This window comes from Malus sylvestris, chromosome 3 (genome assembly GCF_916048215.2).
Source record: "Malus sylvestris chromosome 3, drMalSylv7.2, whole genome shotgun sequence".
Classification (NCBI taxonomy): domain Eukaryota; kingdom Viridiplantae; phylum Streptophyta; class Magnoliopsida; order Rosales; family Rosaceae; genus Malus; species Malus sylvestris.
Genome location: NC_062262.1, coordinates 9,731,900 through 9,752,342, shown reverse-complemented (window position 1 = coordinate 9,752,342; position 20,443 = coordinate 9,731,900). Strand labels below are relative to the sequence as shown.

Here is a 20,443-nt window from a genome sequence, read left to right as displayed (position 1 = left end):
TATGTATTATAAAAGTTGTCTTTAATGATAATTTCTTATGTGCTTTTAGTACAAACACATGAAAATAATTGCATACTAAAAATGAGACATATAAATTTTATCATCCACTTATATCATAATACGTTAAATAATATTTAACGTGACAATTCAGAATTATGACACAGAAATTTATTCTTTTTAACGCCAAAAGAGTCATAGGAAGTTTGAAAAACTCGAGACGGATAATATATCCAACTTCGGACGTAAAGCTCGAAATCAAATCCAGTTTTATGATCTCATGAAACGACAAATATGTCCCCTGTTTTCTCTGCCAACTCCGTCTGTGTAACTTTACATTTCTCTCCCTCTCTCTCTCTCTCTCTCTCCCTCCCCCCCCCCCCTTCCTTCTTCTCTCTCCTCTCCGCTCTTCTCTCTCACTCAAAAACAGGGTAAACGGTCCACTCCCTCCACTCTCCAAAATCTCCCAACACACAAAGCAAAAAATATCCAAAAATTTAGAGATAGAAGGCCTCGGAAACTGCAACAACAAAGCTAGAAAAAGAAAGGAAGAAAGTGAACGGTTTTCACACTCATCACTTCTCTGCATTATCAAAATATACTTCATCATCTCCCACAAGCTCACCAAGTAAGTCCATTTTTCATGTCTTTTGGTATTCTCTCATTTAATCTGCTGTCTTTTGTCTGCTGTGAAAATGTGGAGAAAACAGAGGAACAAATCCCATTTCTTTGTGCATTTTTCAGCATTTTGTTTTCTGATGTTTAATGGGTTTTCTGTTTTCAAAAATGGGGTTCTCTTTCTTTTTCTTTTCTCACATTTTCTCAGCAACCAAACAGGGATTTTTGGTGTTGTTTATCTTCATATTTTACTGTTTTTTTTTCTTAAATTTATTTCTGTAGTCTCTCAAGGGTAATGATGTTTCTTTTTATATTCTTTTCGGATGAAATCTGAGCATAAAAAGAAGCTCCTCTGCTGAGTGATAACAACGCAATGCAGCAGCTTCTCTTTTTCCTGCTCAAGAGCTTCGACATTTGCAGGCTTTTCTTTGTCTTTTTTCCGGCTTAAAAAAAGCAAAGTCGAATCTCAAAAAGTTGTTCTATACAATCAAGTTTTCAACTTTCGCTTTTCCTCTTCAATTTTGTTTAGCTGCATTACTTGCTTTTTTTCTGCAGATTCTGATTCCGTATTTTATTTTATTTTCTTGGGTTTACGTTGTCTTTGGATCTGTTTCTGTTTGTTTGTTTCTCGGGAAAAAAATGATGCCTTCCGAGAAAATAATGTTTTGTTAAAAAAAAAAAAAAAAAGCAAGAGACAACCTTTGAGAAAAGATAACTATTTTGTGTTCATCACTTCGACCTAGTCCCCTCATTTTACGGCAGAACTGGAGGAGGCAACTTTCTTTTTAGTTCTCTCGCATCCGAAACTACCCTTGTTCCGAAACAAAACTAACAAATGCTCATTGCGAGGATTAGGGGTATTCCTGTAATCATGACTGGCTAGCAGTGCTTACAATGATGGATCATGAGCACGATTAGAAACCTGTGGGACTTGTTAGTTGGTACGTGATTTGATTTTTAGTTACGAGCGATATTACTACTATAAGCTACACTAAAGGGGAGAGGATGAGGGTATGAACCGGAAACTGTTTGAAGGCAATTGGTACAAGATTTAGCTTTTAGTTACGAGTGATATTACTACTATAAGCGACGCTAAAGGAGAGGAGGAGGGTTTGAACCCGAAACTCCGGACGTAGCGGTTTGAAGCAGTCCACCACTTGCAACTTGGTACCAAGCATTTAATTGGGTTTTTGAGATGCTTTTTTCACTTTTTCTTTTTTTTTGGGTTGGAAGAAAATGGTTGGTTTGAATTTGTAGTTGGCACATCTTTTCCATAATGTCTTTCTGTGTTAATGATAAGGAGCACATGTCCCTCATGAAACCAATTTATTTCTTTGAACATTTAAAACATTGGATTCCCCCCGTCCCGGCTTGTGATCTTGCTTCAACTGTTTCAGGTCTTGGTGGGTCGAGGGCATTCAAGTAGCGAAGCATAAATCACTTCCGTCTCGTTCGCAACTTTTGCTGCTAGAAAAGGCAGTTGCATTATGCAGACCCCTAAAGCAAGGTAACTTTCACTTGCCCTTTTCTGTGATTGGCATCTTGTTCTCCTCTTTAAAAGCTTGTTCGTGTGTTTGCTTGTTCGAATGCAGCGTTGTTTTGGTTTTTTTTGAGGCAAAAGGTAACGTTGTTCTATAATGTTGCGTACTTTTCTGTATTGCTATGTATAACCTAATGAGGGTAGTAGTACTAATGCTCACCAATGCTGCAAAACCGATGTCATAGCAGCTGCTCTTTTTTGTTCAAATAAATTCAAGTTCTCACGTCTGGTTTAGGGGTTGTCCTATTTCTGTGGATGTCAGACTTGTAGTTGTATTTCATTTACCAATCGATTCGTGCGCTTCCACCTCCGACAGTTGTGGACCAGTTCTGTGGTAAGGCCCTTGGTAGTGATATCTGTCCATCTGCATAATCATAAATATTTGGCAACTTCTTGTCTCCTTCCTTTGAGGTGCCTCTTGGCAGCTACACTGCAGCATTCAGGACCTACTGGAGTTATCGAAGGAGCGTTGCATAAACTCATCCGCGCATTAGATTAAGGATTTATTTGTTGTGAAATTTGTTTGCGTGCTGTCTTTGATTTTTCGTTCAACGTGGGAGAAGAATATTATCATTACATGCCATCAGTATCATTATTTTAAACATCTTAGCTAATGAAGGGAAATCATGTCACCATGTTGCATTTCTTTGTAATCAATTGGCAAACTCAAGATTAAACTTTCCCGGTAGCCAATAAATCTCATCACAAATTTTTTGTAATTTTCCGCACCATTCTCTGTGGTCGTTGCAGGAAATTTTTTTCTTGACAGTTCAAAGAAGTGTGTGCAACAAAGTTTATGTGGTTTTTCTTTGTCTTGGTTTGTGTGAATTGTTCCGTGTAATGTGTGATTATTACTCAAGGACATTGGCATTTTCCATTTCAAACATTAGGATTCTTAAACTTTGAGAATTTTTTAATGGAAAGATCGAATGCAAGTTTTTGCTGTAATTCAAACTGGATAGAATATAGAATTAAAACATTTCGAAGCCAAAGAAAGGAAGTTATAAGGACGGTATGTTTGTTGGACAAATGACAGAAACTCCGGACTGCTTTTATAGGATCTGAAGCTGAGAATTCCTGTTGCCATTTTGAGTGATAATATTTGACTGATTTTTTTTATTTTTTTTATTTTTTTTATAGAAGTGGCTCCTCTGAAGTGCCTCAAAGGGTTTCTCCTCCTCAAAAGGTCTCTCCTTCCCAAAAGGTCTCCCCTCGAGTTGCTCGCCAACTCAGGCCAACTGCATTGGAGACTACTGACTCTGCATCTACTTCAAGTCAAGCTAAAAGAGCAACTAAAGATAGAAGCCCAAAAGTCACTGAGCGTCGGTCACCCAGAAGTCCAGTGTTTGAGGTACTTATAAACAAACTCCACGAGTCCTTCTGCTCTTTCACAACCTACAGAATTATATAACCACTGGAAAGTATGGATAGTCTAAACTCTAAACCCTTGGGTGGAAATTTTGTTTCCATCTTAAAGTTCTCCAACACAATTCGACACATTAGCCTGGCCTCAGTAGTTTTCTTTATCTTTGTCTTTCCAAAAAATTACCTTCAATTGGGTAATTCTTTTGGCAGTGGTGGGATTTGCAAGTAAAAATGCTTGTGTTGCGTGCATTGTCTGTGTCTTTCTTGAGGTACAAAAAATTCTAAAACTTAATCTCTGTTCTTGACGCAGAAGAAGGGCCCAAGTAGAATATCCGAGTTGCAATCTCAGATTTCTCAGCTCCAAGAGGATCTGAAGAAAGCAAAGAACGAGCTGCAATCTTCTGAATCATGCAAGAAGCAAGCTCAGCAAGATGCCGAGGAGTCCAAGAAGCAAGTACTGGCCTTGTCCTCAAAGCTCGAAGAATCGCAGCTGCTGCTTCCTGAGCTTTCTATTTCTGAGGAAGCTCGTGTTATCAAGCTCCACAAGATTTCACAAGAAAGAGACCAAGCGTGGCAGTCCGAGCTTGAGACTGTGCAGAAGCAGCACTCAGTTGACTCAGCTGCCTTGGCATCTGCTGTTGATGAGATTGAGAGGCTTAAGGCGCAGCTTGAAGTGGTGGCTGCATCTGAGGCTGATCAGATAAAGCATGCAGAATCATCAAATGCTGAGCTTCAAATCTTGAAAGAAAACTTGGCTGAAACACTTTCTCTTGTGGAGAACATGAAAACACAATTAAAGGACTCTAAGGAATCCGAGGCTCAAGCACAAGCAATGGTTAGTGAAACCCTACTGCAGCTGGAGTCCGCGAGAACAACAATGGAGGCACTCAGGTTAGATGGCACGAAATCGACAGAAGCTTACAAGTCCATTGCTTCAGAGTTAGATCAGTCAAAGGCACGTGTAAATTTACTAGAAGAACTTGTTGGCAAACTCAAGGCTGACCTGATTAATGCAAGCAGCAACGTTTCACAAAATCAGGCTGGTGACAATGAGCTTCAGCAAAAATTTGAAGAAAAGCAAGAGACTATGGAGCCAAACCAGACCGAGGCAGAACTTCATGACTTGAAGTCCGAAGTGGCACGGCTAAGATCTAGTCTTGAAACTGCTGAGACCAAATACCATGAAGAACAAATTCAGAGCACCGTGCAGCTAAGAAGTGCTCATGAACTGGTGGAGCAGATAAAATCTGCATCTAGTCAGAGAGAGGGGGAACTGGAATCGTTATTGACGAAAACCAAGGCTGAGGTTGAAGAGTTGAAGGCCCACCTGATGGACAAGGAAACTGAATTACAAGGCATTACAGAGGAGAATGAGGGGCTCAATTCGAAGCTTGAAAAGAGCCTGTCATGCCAGAGAGAGTATGAACTGGAAAAGGAATTGAAAGAACTAAAAGGGCATGTAACGGATTTAAAGGCTTATTTGATGGACAAGGAAACGGAACTGCAGAGTATTTCAGAAGAGAATGAAACGCTGAGGTTGGAAATCAACAAAAGCCAAAGTAAAGCTAACGATGAGGTAGAGGCAGAAGTAGAGGCTGCAAAGTGCGCAGAGCGAGAGGCTCTCGTGAAGCTTGGCATTGTGATGGAAGAGGCAGACAAGAGCAGCAAGAAGGTAGCAAGAGTGGCGGAACAGCTGGAGGCAGCACAGGCAGCCAATGCAGAAATGGAAGCGGAACTAAGAAGGTTAAAGGTGCAGTCCAACCAGTGGAGGAAGGCAGCGGAGGCAGCTGCAACCATGCTTTCATCAGGAAATAACGGCAAGCTGATGGAGAGAACTGGATCACTGGACAGCAGCTATAATCATGTCACCGGGAAGTTTGGCTCGCCTGACTCTGAAGATATGGATGATGATTTACTGAAGAAGAAAAATGGGAACATGCTGAAGAAGATTGGGGTCTTTTGGAAAAAGCCACAGAAATAAAAATCCTCCTGGGCAGGTTGATAACTTGATCCATCCATCAACTATATGGGATTTTCATCCTTGCAAGTATAGTTCTTCCTCTTCGTTTCTAACTACCTTTCTGTGTTTCCTTGGACAGAAATATGGTTTTCGGGGTATGGCTAATCTGGTTTGTTTAATTGGCAATCTTCTTAGCTTCCAATACTGGTGCAGTGGCTGCATGGTTTAGGACAAGATTTACTGTTATGTGAGACATGAGTGATGGAAGGTATATCTGTATGTATTGGTTAAGGACAAGATTTACTGTTATGTGAGACAATATTTACTTGGTAAAATATGTGGGTTAGTTGTTGTCCTGCTCTTTTCTATCCTTTTTGAGCTTCTGTTTGCTTAGTTCCTCTGTTAATTGTTGAATGGAAATTTCCTGTTCGTAACTATTTGAGTTTTGCCCAATCAACAGAGGATCCCAACTTCCTACCAATGATACGCCACGAATTTTAGCATGGCACTCCACAAATTATTTTGGGACGCCGTCACCTTCGAGTCTCACAAATATTTGGGGAAAAAATATAAAATTGGGACTATTCGTATACTAAACCAAAATACTAGCAAGTAGATGGTGTTTTTACAGTAGTGACGAAAAGCAATACTACTTATTCATCTTGGTATGGGTGCGATTCCAAGTAGTCTCCATCCCCTCTAACATGTGACGATTTAACCTGCTAACACTATTGCCTACCAAAGAAAAAGATATTGAATGTCCCGTTAATATTAATTTGGCAATTTAAAAACTAGACAATCTTTGGTAAGAGCCCCTCTTTCTCATCATTAGTCAGTATTACTTGTTTACGAAACGAAACTATGGAATTTCCCAATTTGGTACATCATTATTACACACCAAAGCTATGTTCTGGGGCACACCAAATAGCAAACACCTGAGTTGAACTTCATACATAAAAGAGAAAGTGCTTTATATAACTCAAACCATTTTCTTAATTCTGAAACACAAAATCTTGTGAGAACCAAATCCTTTATTATGTAGTATTTACAAAATAATTTATTCAAATTTGTTGATTCTTATCGGAAAACGCTTGGCTCCTTATGTGCAATAACTCATTCATGTTGTACAGATAAATCACAGTTTAACATGTGCCTTTAAACTTTCTTAAAAGTTAGTAAGAATGACTCCTCACATACACATTTTTTCTTTCCTTTTGATTTTTGAAATATCTCATAATCTAAGCTTAAGAAAGAGAATTCGAATTTAGGTGCATAAATCACACATGTTGTAGTCAATATGATTTCACTTGTAAGTGAGAGGTCATATGTTCGATTCTTGCCAAAGATGAATTTGAACCACATTGTGACTAGCTCATTGTGATGCTTAGCCTAATCTCTCATCCCTCAGTATAGATAATATCGTTTGTTCAAAAAAAATGTTGGGGAAGGGTTTATAACATAGTGGGCCTTTTTAGGTTCTTAATGAAGGCCCGTTGTCATTGAAAAATCAAACTTGTAAGCCCAAAGAGAAGGCGTATATTTAAAGAAAGCGCGATAAGTCCCTAGGGTTTCTCTTTGCTGTTAGCGACCTTGAAGCTCTTCTTCCTGCGGCTCCAATTCTCTCCCTGCAAATCGCCCACTTTCTTCTTGTTCCGTCGCCATGGGGTAAGCTTCTACTTCCTTCGTCAATTCTTTCCACTCTTCGCTCTCTGTTTGTTTCCTCTGAAACTATTTTCTCGATTGAATTTCTCGCTTAAACTCTGCTCTAAATCTCTGTAAATTTGCAAACTTTAGTTAGACGAAGTAGATTATGGAGAAGATTGATTCTTTTGCGACTCATATTGTATTATTTAATGGAAATTATTACGCACCGGTTTGGATCCGAGTATCGACTGCATATGTTCATACTGCTAAGATGATTTCGATTAAGTTCTTGATGTTTTTATTAGATATGTTTAATAAGTTGGAATACTTTTATGTGGTATTTTTTTGGGAGGAAGAGCTTCTTTTTTTTCTTGGGAATTTCCAGGAAATGTTTTGTTGGTAAGAAAGATGGAAGTTCTATACACTTTATGATGATTTAGGTCAAAGACCAAATTACAGTCAAGAAGATTTGTTCGGAAATATTTCATGTTTTTTGATGTATCGAACAGGGGTAAGTTTTTTATCGAAAGTTTGTCAGTTGAATGTATTTATCGAAATATGGATCTTTGGTTTTGATGAACATGTGTCCCGCTACAACTTGTCTTCAAAACGTTTGTATTCAGTGAGCTTGAATTTGTGCCTGGATGCCATCACTTACTGGCTATTAGATTGCAAGAAAACAATCGAGCATTATACAGTATTCATGTGAAGTAGCTTTTGGTTGGATGTAATCGTTATAGATTCTAAGTTGTAAGATAAAAAAATGCCTTAACCCTGCTGCCAAATTTTTACAGGAAGACACGGGGAATGGGAGCAGCTCGCAAGCTGAAGACCCACCGCAGGAACCAAAGGTGGGCTGACAAATCTTACAAGAAGTCCCATCTTGGAAATGAGTGGAAGAAACCATTTTCTGGATCTTCCCACGCAAAGGGCATTGTTCTTGAGAAAATGTAAGTAAAATTAGCTAGATGCCTTTTCCATTAAAATTTTTAACCAATCCAATTTAGACATGGATCTTACGATATTTGGATGTTTAATTATGCAGTGGTATTGAAGCTAAGCAGCCTAACTCTGCCATTAGAAAGTGTGCTCGAGTTCAGCTTATTAAGAACGGAAAGAAGATTGCTGCCTTTGTGCCGAACGATGGTTGCTTGAACTACATTGAGGAAAATGTGAGTATAGTGGAGAAAAACTGTGTTGCCAGAATATGGCAATTATGTTAAATGCTGCCCCTGGTATTTTAAGTTTTTTGGGTTGTACTGACTATTGTGGCCGCCTGCAGGACGAGGTTCTGATTGCTGGATTTGGTCGTAAAGGTCATGCTGTTGGTGATATTCCCGGAGTTAGGTTCAAGGTCGTGAAGGTTTCAGGCGTGTCCCTTCTGGCCCTCTTTAAGGAGAAGAAGGAGAAGCCAAGGTCTTAAGTTTGTTATAAAATGTTTTATTTGTTGTGCTACTTCGACATTTTGATTTAGAGACAATTTTGTCAGCATTTTATGCACTTTTTGTTTCCCTTTTCCCTTGCTCCCTTACTCTATGTTCGGATGCTTATGTTTTAACGATGGAAGTTTCTGTGGCCACATATCATTTTCATTTCCTTCGTAGTGAATTGTTTGTGTTCATCGTTCTTGTTCTCTTGATTGCCTGAATGTTCCATTCAGGTTGAGTTTCCGGTTTTATCGCAACAAATGTTTTAACTGGATATGCTGTTTTGTTTTATGTTGAACCTTATGGATTTGGTATTGCTGGAGTTTTGCTGGTTTCTTGACGCTGTATCTAAGTTAGCATTTTGCTTTGTCTCTCGGAACCAACTTCTTTGCCGGTTTCCTCGTGCCCTAGATGTGTTAGCTTCCGAAGCATTCTCTCTGAATAACGGCACCATGATTTCATATCCCAAGTACTTGGGGTTGTTATTCGAAATTTTTTTATTTCGCCTCGAGTCTTGTTCTTCAAGACTTCATGGTCCAAGAAAATTGTGGTCACCCGCAATGTAACGGTAGGTGACAATTTTTTTGGACCATGGAATCCAAAGAGAATGGGTTTGATTTCTCTTTGAATTTAGAAAACGGTTTGTTTGGTGATCGTGATCTTACATCTGCCTCCCACTTCCACTAGCAATAGATCATTCAGTTTCACAAGTTTGTCTTTTTTACTAGGCAATATTTTTATTAATTACTTTAATCTACATGAATGGAGATTCGAATTAATATGCGCATATGTTTATACGATTTTTTACAAAGCTAAAGACTCGCTTGGAAGTAGTTTTAAAGTGACTAAAAGCCTTTTTGTGAAATTGATTTTTGGTTCCAAAAACACTTTAAGTGCTTTCTGGAAGAAGCACCAGGAAGCACTTAAAATGTTTTTTTAGGATCCACTTATACATCATACGGTCAGAAATCATTTCAATTTTTAAAATTTAAAATTAAATATAAATAGTACCTAACGAAAACTGACTGCATGATGAACGGTCACGATTGCGGTCCTTTTCCTTTACTAATAATTGGATTAAAAAACATTAGCACCAAAAGCGCTTTAGTCATTTTAAAAGCATTTCCAGACGAGCCCTAAGTCATTTGTGGTAATTTTATATAAATTACACATCACTCACAGGTTCTTTTTTTTTTTTTTTTTTTTAAAGCTATTCGAGAATCTGTTATGTTTGTGTGTTTGACCCACTTCCGCCAACAAATTGAAAGGAGAAAAAGCCCAACATTGGAGCCCGCAAATGAAAGGCCCATTTCTTCCGCTGCTTCGTCTCTCAATCCCCTTATATAAAAAGAAAACTAATGAAATGAGCTTCAAATCTTTACATTTTAATCTAAAACCATACACTAAATTTTATTTAATGATAAGAACAAAAAATAAAAAACTTAAAAAAGTCCAAGTGCACTGAGCGCATGTCCCTTCCCCCTTCCCAAACTCTATACCCCATCCCAATCCCTTCTTCCAAAATACCTATAGTCTATCCCTCCTTCACTAATACCAGTAATTCCGTTGCAAGATCACCTCCATCATCCACTCTTGTCGCTCGTTACTCCTCGCCATCGTCAATTTTTGATCCCCCAGCCTTTACAGAAAGCTTTGCCTACGACCCATCCACCCAACACTTCATCGTCATCTCCATCCACAAACGCACCATCATCTCTGTCTCTGCACCTCATTCCACGACAAAGCCTAACAAACCTATACCCTAATTGCCTAACCTTCAAATCAAACCCAGTTTCCTCCGTGCCTCATTTTTTGGAAAGCTATAGCTTGATGGAACAAGGTTGCATAAGGGAAGGTTTGCCCATAATAGAAGGGAACAATATCAAATCAAATCAAGTCCATTAACTGCCTTTTTCAATACAAAGTGAATTGTTTGAGAAAATTGCAAATTCTGATTAATCCATGGTATCGCAGGTTCTAGATGGTTGCTAAGTCTGACTATATTTTCATAAACAGTATAGTAAGTTTCATAAATAGTGTCCTAAGTTTTCATAAACAGTCTAGTAAGTTCATAAACAATGTGGAAAGTTTCATAAATAGTTTGTGCGCGCGTCAAATTTTTTTTAATATTAAAATTATGTCTTTTTCATTAAAATTTAAGTTATTTTGTCATTTTATTAAAATTTAATGGTTTTTCATTAAATTGTAAGTCTTTTTAATTAAATAAAGTTATAGCATGATTTTTTTATTAAAATAAACTTTGCCTAAACCCTTTTCATGAAAGTTCCCTTATATAAAACGTAACCTCCCTATTGTCACATGTGACTATAGTCCCACAATTCCATCTTGACCATTGATCTAGGCATCAAAATGCAACATTCCTGCTCAAACCTCTGGCCCAACAGCTCTGCTTACTTTATCAGGAAGCTCTGCCACTGAATCAAACACATATGTGCATTCTCGTTTATATGTACTAATTAAACCTCTCAATCTGCCTAACGGATCCTACTCTAAAAAAATCTTGCACTCCTCCCGTGTAAAGATACAAGGGTACAAATTTCACTTGAAGGAGTGCAAATGACATTTTCGGAGAATCAATGACAATTTTCATTTGAGAAATGCTAAGGGGCTATTTCAAAAGTAGGATTCTTTAAAAACTCTCTACCACCTCACAATTTAACTTTAATTCCTAGTCAACATTATAAAATATTGTGCCAAAAACATGAGGTGTCAAAGAGTTCCACTTTTGAGAGAATTCCCTTGGCATTGTTAGAGTATATACTCAAGTCATTAGGATTGTGACATCTGTCAATGTGTGAAAGGCTAAATTCCAAGAGTGGGTTAGTTAGTTAGTCCAAGTTGTATCGATTTAGAAGATCAGGATAAAATGTAACAGAATCTTACACAAGATATACGGGTGATTGTATTGATCAGATTTATTAAGGAAAATAAATGCAAAGATTTCTTTCTCTCTCTTTCTGTCTCATTCTTCGATCTTCTTCTTCATAAGTCTTTATAATCTTCTCTGTACAATACAGAGCATTACTGCACTATGGATAACATGGTATCAGAGTCAGGTTGTCCCACGTGTGAAGCCAAACGGCTACACGCACTCCACGTTACCCCATTGTGTTGTCCACATGTTAAGCTTGAAAATTCGCCACATGTGAGGGGACGTTTTGAGAATGGATCCCATATTGATGGAAGGGTAGTTCTTGCCCACCAAATGTTTGTTCTTATTCCTTAGAGAAAATTCTTCACAATGGTTACTGTTTCTTAATTGCAAATTTTGCAATCTCTGATTACTGGGTTAATTTCTTCTATATCATCATTTGTGTCGGTTAAGTTGGATGATTCCAACTATCTTCAATGGCATTTTTAGATGCAATTGATGCTTGAAGGATACGAGATCATGGGCTTTATTGATGGTTCGACTTGTTGTCCACCTCAATTCTTGTCTACTTTTTCCAGTGATTCTGAAGTTTCATCAATTGACATTGATTCAAGAATTGAGTTAGATGATTACAAAGTATGGATGATGTATGATAGAGCTCTTATGTAGCTTGTTATTGCAACTTTACCTTTTGTTGCCATTTCTTGTGCAATTGGTAGTACAAATGCTAGAGATTTGTGGGTTCGTTTTCAAGAACGTTTTTCTATTGTTAGCAAGACTTCAATCTTTCAACTCAAGTCTAATCTTCAGACTATCAAGAAAGGGGCAAATTCTGTAACTCAGTATCTTCAATGGATTAAAGAGGCAATGGACTATCTTACGGCTGCATGGGTTAATTTTGAATATGAGGATATTGTTATCTTGGCTTTGGATGGTTTGCCTGCGGAGTATAATACATTTCGCTGTGTAATTCGTGGCAGAGAGAATGTAATTTCTCTTAAAGAATTTCGTGCTCAGTTGCTTGCAGAGGAAGGCATTCTTGAGAGCAGTCAAAGTCTACCATTTTCTACTATTTGCAAAGAATAAAGGTTCTAATTCTGGGGCTTCATCTTCCAAGTCTCAGGGAGTTTTTCATTTTGGGTTTCAAGCTTCAAATGGTTTCAATGGTAATTATGGTCAATCTCTTTTCTTGAATGGAGGTCACAAGTTTAAATTCAAGGGTAAAGGTAAAGCTGAAAATTTGCAGGGCCAGAAATACTATAATAATTAGGGGCAAAGGTATTACAATTCAAAACCTGTTGTTCATGATTTTACTCCTGGAATTCTTGGTCATCCTTTCTAGTTTCACAATGGTCTATCCTCGTCCACTATCCTATGTTAGTTATGTTCTTAACAAGGTCATAGTGCTGCTACTTGTGTTTACAGAAACACTAGTCTTCTGAGAATTGTCAAATTTGTGATCGAAGTAACCATACTGCTAAAACCTGTTTTCATATAAATAAGAACATACCTCATCCTTTACAGATGACTACTATGCAAGTTATTTTTCCTAGATATATGTAGCCTCCGTATATGCCCTCTATGATGCATATGGTTTCTCCTAATATGCCCCATATGCTGAACATGATGTCTTTGACTGTTTCCCAAAATCTCAATTCTTCTGCACATATGACTGGTTTTATTGCATATGCTCCAGCCAATATGAATGCTTCTACTTCATATGCTCCTATTATGTCCAATTATGTATCCTCACAAGTTTGGTTGACAGATTCTAGTGCAACTAATCACATGACACATGACCTTAGCAATTTGCCTCTGACATCTCTATATCCAAATAATGAGATTGTTCAAACTGCAAATGGGGAAGGTTTGCAAGCTTCTCATATTGGGAATTCTCTTATTCGGCCATCTTCACAGTCTCTCAAATTGAATTTTGTTTTTTACATTCCTAAATTGTCTCATAATTTGTTGTCAGTTCATAGAATATGTCTTGACAACAATTGTTGGTTGATATTCGATGCTTATTGTTTTTGGATTCATGACAAAACCACAGGGAGAATCTTGTATAAAGGGCTCTGCAACAGTGGATTGTATCCAATTCCTTCCGTACTAGGTTTTCCATCAGGTCCATCATCTCACTTACAAGCTATCAAGACATTGCTCTTCTTAGACATACTGTGAATTCAACCTTATGGCATTGCAAACTAGGTTACCCTTCAAATCCTATAGTCTCTCTTATACTTAGAAAGTCTAAAGTTGTTGTTGAACCAGATGTGTCTCCTATTGTTTATCAGAGTTGTTTAGAAGGCAAATTTAATAAACTTCATTTTTCTCCTGCTTCTGCAAAATCTATAATTCCCTTTGAAGTTGTGCATAGTGATTTGTGGGGACATGTACCTAGTGTATCTGTGGATGGTTTCAAATACTATGTCTTTTTTTGCAGTGTTCTAAAAAACGCCCTAAGCGGCGCCTAGGCGCTGGGCGGGCACCAACCGAGGTGATTTCTGGCAAAACGGATTGAAAAATCGGCCGAGCTCTAGGCAGGCTAGGCGGTGCTAGGCGGCTGGGCGGAGCTGGGCCGTTTTTTTTTTTTTTTTTTTCTATTCTAAGTTTCTTTTTCTAAATTGAATTCTAATTCTATCCCGTGACCTAATTTCAGAATCTGCACCATTGCATCTCTTCTTCGCCATTCGCCCATTTCGTTTCTTCTTCGTTCTTCCTCATCTGCAATGCAACCTGCACCGCTGTACGACTTCGTCTCTTCCTCGATTCTTCCTCATCTGCACTGCACTCGCCTGCTGCACCGCTGCACGACTTCATGTCTTCTTCTTCTTCCTCATCTGCTGCACTGCACTTACCTGCTGCACCGCTGCACGACTTCGTGTCTTCTTCTTCTTCCTCATCTGCTGCACTGCACTCTGCAGCTACAGTCAACAACGAAGGCTGTGAAGCCCCAAAAAAGTGAGTTTTTGTTCTACAGATTTCAAATTTGTAAATGTTGAATTTGTTAAGGTATTGGAAAAAAAAATTACAGAGTTTTGGATTTGAAACCAATTGTATTGAGGGGAATCTGACAATCTGTTAACTTATTTGTCTACTGATAATTGAAAGAAATTCTGATAGTATTATTTTCGTGCTGGTTGTTTGCTAGATCCAGGTGCACATCTTACTATCTTAGATTCTTAGCCTAATTGTGTATCAATTAATAATTATATATAGATGCATGTGAGGACCCAATCTGCATATATTTATAAACAAGAACATTGTCTGTCACAATTGTTTGTATAATTGGGCATATACATGAACCTTTTTTTAATATAGCCTTTTGTCGAATGAGCTTTCCAATTTATGATGGCTGCCTTTAGAGTTAGATTGGTTTAGTTAGCTATTCTCAGAGCTATGACAGCAATATGCATCAGTTGAGTGGAATTCTGCATCAGCAATTTGGTTTGGTTAACTGGCAGGTTCTTGAACTGTTTTTCCATTTCATTTAGTTATACTTCTGAGTTCTGATCATCAATCTGAGTTGGCTAACTAGGCTTATAAGTTATTATACTATGATAATTTTTTGTGGGAGATTAATACCTAAAAGTTTGTAATGTTTATTTTATATGAATTTTAGGATTGTTTCTTCTCTTGCGTGATGATGACTGGTACTTTATCTTCTGGAGCATCTACTACAATGTCATCCTCCTCCCAATCTGAAAATGTGTTGAAGCGTAGCTTGGAAGATGTGGGATGGGAATATGGGATCTTGGCAAATCCTACAAACTCAGATAAGGTGAAATGTAAGTTGTGTGACAAAATGATTAGTGGTGGAGTACATAGATTAAAACAACATGTAGCCAACATAAGGGGAAATGTAGTGGCATGCACAAAGTCTTCGGATGAAGATAAAGCCAAATGTCGAGCCGCATTAGAAGAAGCAAAAAATAAGAAGAAATAAAGGGATAAACACATTGTGGAAGTGAGGGAAGAGGTGCAACTTCAACAAATTCAAGAAGAAGAAGACATTGAAGTGATTGGGTCAAGGAAAAGGCCTCGCACTCTTGGACCTATGGATAAGTTTGCATCATCCATCAATCCCAATTCTTCAAATGAGGAAAGTAAGAAGACTCGGCAACAAAACATCCATGATGCAATTTGGAAAGAAAGAACACATCAAGTGGATCAATATGTGGCTCGATGGGTGTATGAAGCCGGTATTCCTTTCCATGCTATTGATAATGATAGCTTCAAGCGTGTGATGGAAGCAGTTGGTCAATTTGGCTCGGGTTACCTACCTCCAAGCCAATATGAATTAAGGGAGCCATTATTGAAAGAAGAGGTAGAAAGAGTAAAAAAGTCACTCAAGAAACATGAAGAAGAGTGGGCTTTGAATGGTTGCTCAATCATGATCGATGCTTGGAGTGACCGAAAAAGAAGAAGCATAATGAATTTATGTGTCAATTGCAAGGAAGGCACCATATTTCTTTCTTCTAAGGAATGCTCTAGTGAAGCACACACCGGGGAATATATCTTCGAATATGTTGACAAGTGTGTTGAAGAAATTGGGCCTCCAAATGTGATTCAAGTGGTAACCGATAATGCTTCTAACAATATGGCGGCGGCAAACATGATGAAAAAAAAGAGGCCGAATATGTTTTGGACATCATGTGCAACTCATACTTTGAATCTCATGCTTCAAGGGATTGGTAATCTCCCTAGGTTCAAAGGAGTTATTGACAAGGCAAAGGCTTTCACTATCTTCATTTATGCACATCATAAAACTTTGGCATTGATGAGGAAGCATACCAAGAAAAGAGACATAATAAGGCCCGGAGTCACTAGATTTGCAACTTCTTTCCTCACATTGCAAAGTTTGATGGATAAGAAAAAAGACTTGAAGGTTATGGTTGCTAGTGAAGAATGGGAACAATGCAAACATGTCAAGACTACAAAAGGGAAAGTGGCATATGCTACTGTATTGAGTTCACATTTTTGGAGTGGGGTCTTACTTTGCTTGAAAGTGTTTGAACCTTTATTCAAGGTACTTCGAATTGTGGATGGGGATAAGAAGCCATCAATGGGGTTTTTGTATGGAAAGCTACAAAAAGCAAAGATGGAGATTAAAGAGACATTCAAGAACAATGAGGCCAACTATCAACCAATTCTTCAAATTATTGATGAAAAAGCTCGTGAGCGACTTGATAGTCCATTGCATTTGGCGGGCTACCTCTTGAACCCTTATTATTTCTTCAAAAATCAAAGCATACAACATGATCCAATTGTCATGGAGGGGATCTTTACTTGTGTTGAGAAGTTCTTCCCCGATAACTATGAGGTTCAAAACCAAGTGATAAATGTTGAGATGCATAAGTATAGAGTAAAAGAAGGTGGATTTGGAAGACATTTGGCCGAACTTGAATGCGCTGAGAATGATGAAAACTATAATCCGGGTATGAATATTCACATATGCTTATATTTTATTTATTAAATTTGAGTTTACTACTTATTTTTCATTACTAATTGTGTGTTTTTTTTTCTTCATTAGTTGCATGGTGGTATAATTATGGAAATGGTGTGCGTAATTTGCAAAGGATGGCTATAAAGATACTCTCATTGACTACAAGTTCATCTGGTTGTGAAAGAAATTGGAGTTCTTTTGAAGGTATACATACAAAGAAAATGAATAGACTAGATACAACAAGGTTAAATAATTTAGTCTATGTCCAATTTAATGCAAGGATTATGAACAAGAAGAAAAGAGAGAAGGAGAAGAAGGTGGACATATTGCTTGCAAGTGAAGCTAGTATGGCTCGAGGATGGATTGTGGAGGGTGGTGATGAAGAGCTTGAGCTTGGCTTGGGAATTGGAGAGACATCGGAGGTAGGTAGTTCCCTAGAGCCTAGGGGCAGTTCTAAAAATATTGAAGTAAGAGAACTTCATGAAGAAGATTTTATATCGGATGAGGACACGGAAGAAGAAGGAGATGATGAAGAAATTGAGTTCGAATCTGACACGAAGAGAGTCTTGGAGGGATATGGTGAAGAAGAGTTTGATGCCCAGTAACTTTTGTAGCTCAATTTTCTTTTATGTCAGTGTCTGCATGTGTAGCATTCGAACATTTGACTCGTTGTTAATTCTATGAAATGTATGCCCATCATTTGTACTCACTGATGTTAATTCTATTATGTGAAATGTTTGTGCAACATTTGTACATTTGACGTAGTAGTGTTGGACTTGAATGTTTCCATAGTTCTAGTCTTCCATACTTACAAGTTACAAGCAGTGTCTAAGTTTGAGAATGCTCATTCATTGGACATAAGATTGGAAATCACATTTCATTTCAGTGGTTGCAAGCACTGCCTTGTTCTCAAGTATACCATATGATTAGTACTTCATTTGTTGAAAGAAATATTTCTTTTGTACATTTTCTACATGTTTTGTAAGTGTCAATATACACTTATTCACAGGATATACAAAAAATTTACCTAAATCCGCCTAGGCCGCCTAGGCGCTAGGCGCTAGCCCACTGCCCGACTAGCGCCTAGCGTTTTTTAGAACCTTGCTTTTTTGTTGATGAGTGTACCAGATTTTGTTGGCTATTTCCTTTAATCAATAAATCCGATCTTTGTTATGTATTTGTTACATTCTACCACTTTGTTTTTACTCAATTCTCAGCAAGAATTAAGATTTTACAAAGTGATGGGGGTGAATATATTAGTAAACCTATGCAGTCTTTTCTTGCTAAACAAGGCATTTCTCATCACAAATCATGTCCCTATACCCCTGAATAGAATGGTTTGGCTGAGAGAAAGCATAAACATATAGTTCAAACAACAATTACACTTTTACATAATGCAAATTTGCCTTCTCAGTTTTGGACTTTTGCCTGCTAAACAACCATCTATTTGATCAATCGAATGCCATCTCGTGTTCTTCAAAATCAATCACCTTTTGAACTCTTGTACTCTGTTATTCCTGAAATCCAGCACCTAAGGGTTTTTGGTTGTGCTTGCTTTCCACTTTTAAAACCCTATAACAACAACAAATTACAACCTAAGTCTGCCAAATGAATTTTTTGGGTTATGCTTCCAATTATAAAGGTTATATACGTTTTGAACTCAACCTTGGGAAAAAATATATATCAAGACTTATCATTTTCATTGAACTTGATTTTCCTTATAGTGCTTTAAGTTATAAGTCACAGTGTTCATAGTCACAATGTTCAAAGCCAGATAGTAGTTCTACCATACTACCTGTTGTGATGCCTACCTTGCAAAATGTAGTAGTTTCTTCATCATCAGTTCTTCCTTCAGTACATGTACCTGATTCATTACCACCTTAATCTCCCCAAACACAATCTCCTCCATTATATATATATCCCTTCAGCCATCATTACCACCTTAGTCCATTGCTGCCCAAGATTATCCAGCTCTTGTGGTTTCTGAATATAGTTCTGAAAGTCTACAAGTGGTGCTTGACATACCACCATTGAATTTACATCCCATGAAAACACGATCCATGAGTGGGATTGTTAAAAAAAAGTTCTTTTTGCTTCTGCAAACATCTCTATAGTGGTTGATTTGACTACTACTAAAGCTGCCACGTATAAATCTGCATTGAAAGTTCTAATGTGGTTTAATGCAATGAAGGAAGAGCTTAATGCTCTTTATTCACAGAAGACATGGAGTTTGGTTGATCTTCCACCTCACAAGAATTTAGTTGGGAATGGATTTTTAAAGTCAAAAGAAATGCTGATGGGAGTATTGCTAGACAAAAGGATCATTTGGTTGCCAAAGGATTTAGTCAAGAAGAAGGTTTGGACTATGGTGAGACATTTAGCTCGGTTGTTAAACCAATAACTGTAAGACTTATACTTGCTTTTGCTGCTCACTATAATTGGCCATTGAGACAGCTAGATGTGAAAAATACTTTTCTTCATGGCATTTTGAATGAGGAGGTTTATATGTCTTAACCTCCAGGGTTTGAGGATTCTAAGTACCCCTATATGGTTAGCCTTTCAACAATCTTGCCCTTTATCGGAGTATGGTTGGTGCTTTGCAATATCTTATTTTTACTAGACCTGATATAGCATTATTTGTGCATCAGGTTAGTCAGTTTATGCAAGCTCCAATGATATCTTATTTCACTACAGTTAAACGTATTTTGAGGTATCTCAAAGGGTCTTTGTCTCAAGGGATTAATTATAGTAAAGAAGAGTTGTTTCTTAAAGCTTTTAGTGATGCTGATTAGGCTAGGGCCCCAATGATAAGCACTATACTATAGGTTTGGTTGCTTTTCTTGGCAACAATCTCATCTATTGGTCTTCAAAGAAGTAGCAAACAGTTTCTCATTCATCCATTGAAGCTGAATATAGAGCTTTGTCTTCAACAACTACTAAATTGGAGTGGATTCAACAGTTACTTACATTTTTGCAACTCAAAATTTCAGATCCTCGAATACTGTTTTGTGATAATATGTCTGCTATAACACTCTCTTTTAATCCAGTAAACCATCAGCGGACTAAACACATTGAAGTTGATGTTCACTTCGTGCGAGAAAGGGTTGCAAGCAAGAAGCTACTAGTACAATTTGTTTCTCCTTCTTAACAGTTTGCAGACATCTTAACTAAAAGACTCAATGCACCTCTCTTCAGTACACATTGCAGCAACCTCATGCTTGGTTCATCCAAACTTGGGCTTGAGGGGGGATGTTAGAGTATATACTCAAGTCATTAGGATTGTGACATCTGTCAATGTATGAAAGGCTAGATTACAATAGTTGGTTAGTTAGTTAGTCCAAGTTGTATGGATTTAAAAGATAAAGATAAAATGTAACAGAATCTTGCACAAGATATAGGGGTGATTGTATTGATCAAATTCAGTAAGGAAAATACATGCAAATATTTCTTTCTTTCCCTAAAAACTCTCGCTCTCTTTCTGTCTCCTTCTTTGATCTTATTCTTCATAAGTCTCTCTAATCTTCTATGTACAATACAGAGTATTACTGTACTA

General features: G+C 37.7%; 2 protein-coding genes and 1 pseudogene across 3 annotated transcripts; all 3 read left to right on the top strand.

The window, feature by feature from the left end:
* The first annotated feature begins 360 nt into the window (after window positions 1-360).
* LOC126617343 (interactor of constitutive active ROPs 3-like) lies at window positions 361-5,815 on the top strand. 2 transcript variants are annotated; one of them, XM_050285381.1, is made up of 5 exons: window positions 361-625; window positions 2,013-2,122; window positions 3,296-3,506; window positions 3,831-5,517; window positions 5,620-5,815. In XM_050285381.1, the coding sequence occupies exons 2-4, from the start codon at window positions 2,103-2,105 to the stop codon at window positions 5,499-5,501; spliced, it is 1,902 nt and encodes a 633-aa protein (XP_050141338.1). In that variant the 5' UTR covers window positions 361-625; window positions 2,013-2,102; the 3' UTR covers window positions 5,502-5,517; window positions 5,620-5,815. The 2 variants fall into 2 exon arrangements, with proteins under 2 accessions (XP_050141338.1, XP_050141339.1); XM_050285382.1 differs by lacking the exon at window positions 361-625 and adding an exon at window positions 877-1,782.
* Window positions 5,816-6,982: 1,167 nt separating this feature from the next.
* On the top strand, window positions 6,983-8,703 carry LOC126616570 (40S ribosomal protein S23). The gene is made up of 4 exons (XM_050284641.1): window positions 6,983-7,145; window positions 7,919-8,074; window positions 8,170-8,296; window positions 8,407-8,703. The coding sequence occupies exons 1-4, from the start codon at window positions 7,141-7,143 to the stop codon at window positions 8,545-8,547; spliced, it is 429 nt and encodes a 142-aa protein (XP_050140598.1). The 5' UTR covers window positions 6,983-7,140; the 3' UTR covers window positions 8,548-8,703.
* A 6,151-nt stretch (window positions 8,704-14,854) lies between these two features.
* LOC126616949 (uncharacterized) lies at window positions 14,855-17,495 on the top strand (annotated as a pseudogene).
* Window positions 17,496-20,443: the final 2,948 nt, after the last annotated feature.

Coding starts and splice junctions, on each gene's coding strand:
- LOC126617343 (XM_050285381.1), top strand. CDS start 2,103: ATGCAGACCCCTAAAGCAAG. Junction 2,123..3,295: donor ATGCAGACCCCTAAAGCAAG/GTAACTTTCACT, acceptor TTTTTTTTATAG/AAGTGGCTCCTCTGAAGTGC. Junction 3,507..3,830: donor CCAGAAGTCCAGTGTTTGAG/GTACTTATAAAC, acceptor TTCTTGACGCAG/AAGAAGGGCCCAAGTAGAAT.
- LOC126616570 (XM_050284641.1), top strand. Junction 8,075..8,169: donor GGCATTGTTCTTGAGAAAAT/GTAAGTAAAATT, acceptor TTAATTATGCAG/TGGTATTGAAGCTAAGCAGC. Junction 8,297..8,406: donor TGAACTACATTGAGGAAAAT/GTGAGTATAGTG, acceptor GGCCGCCTGCAG/GACGAGGTTCTGATTGCTGG.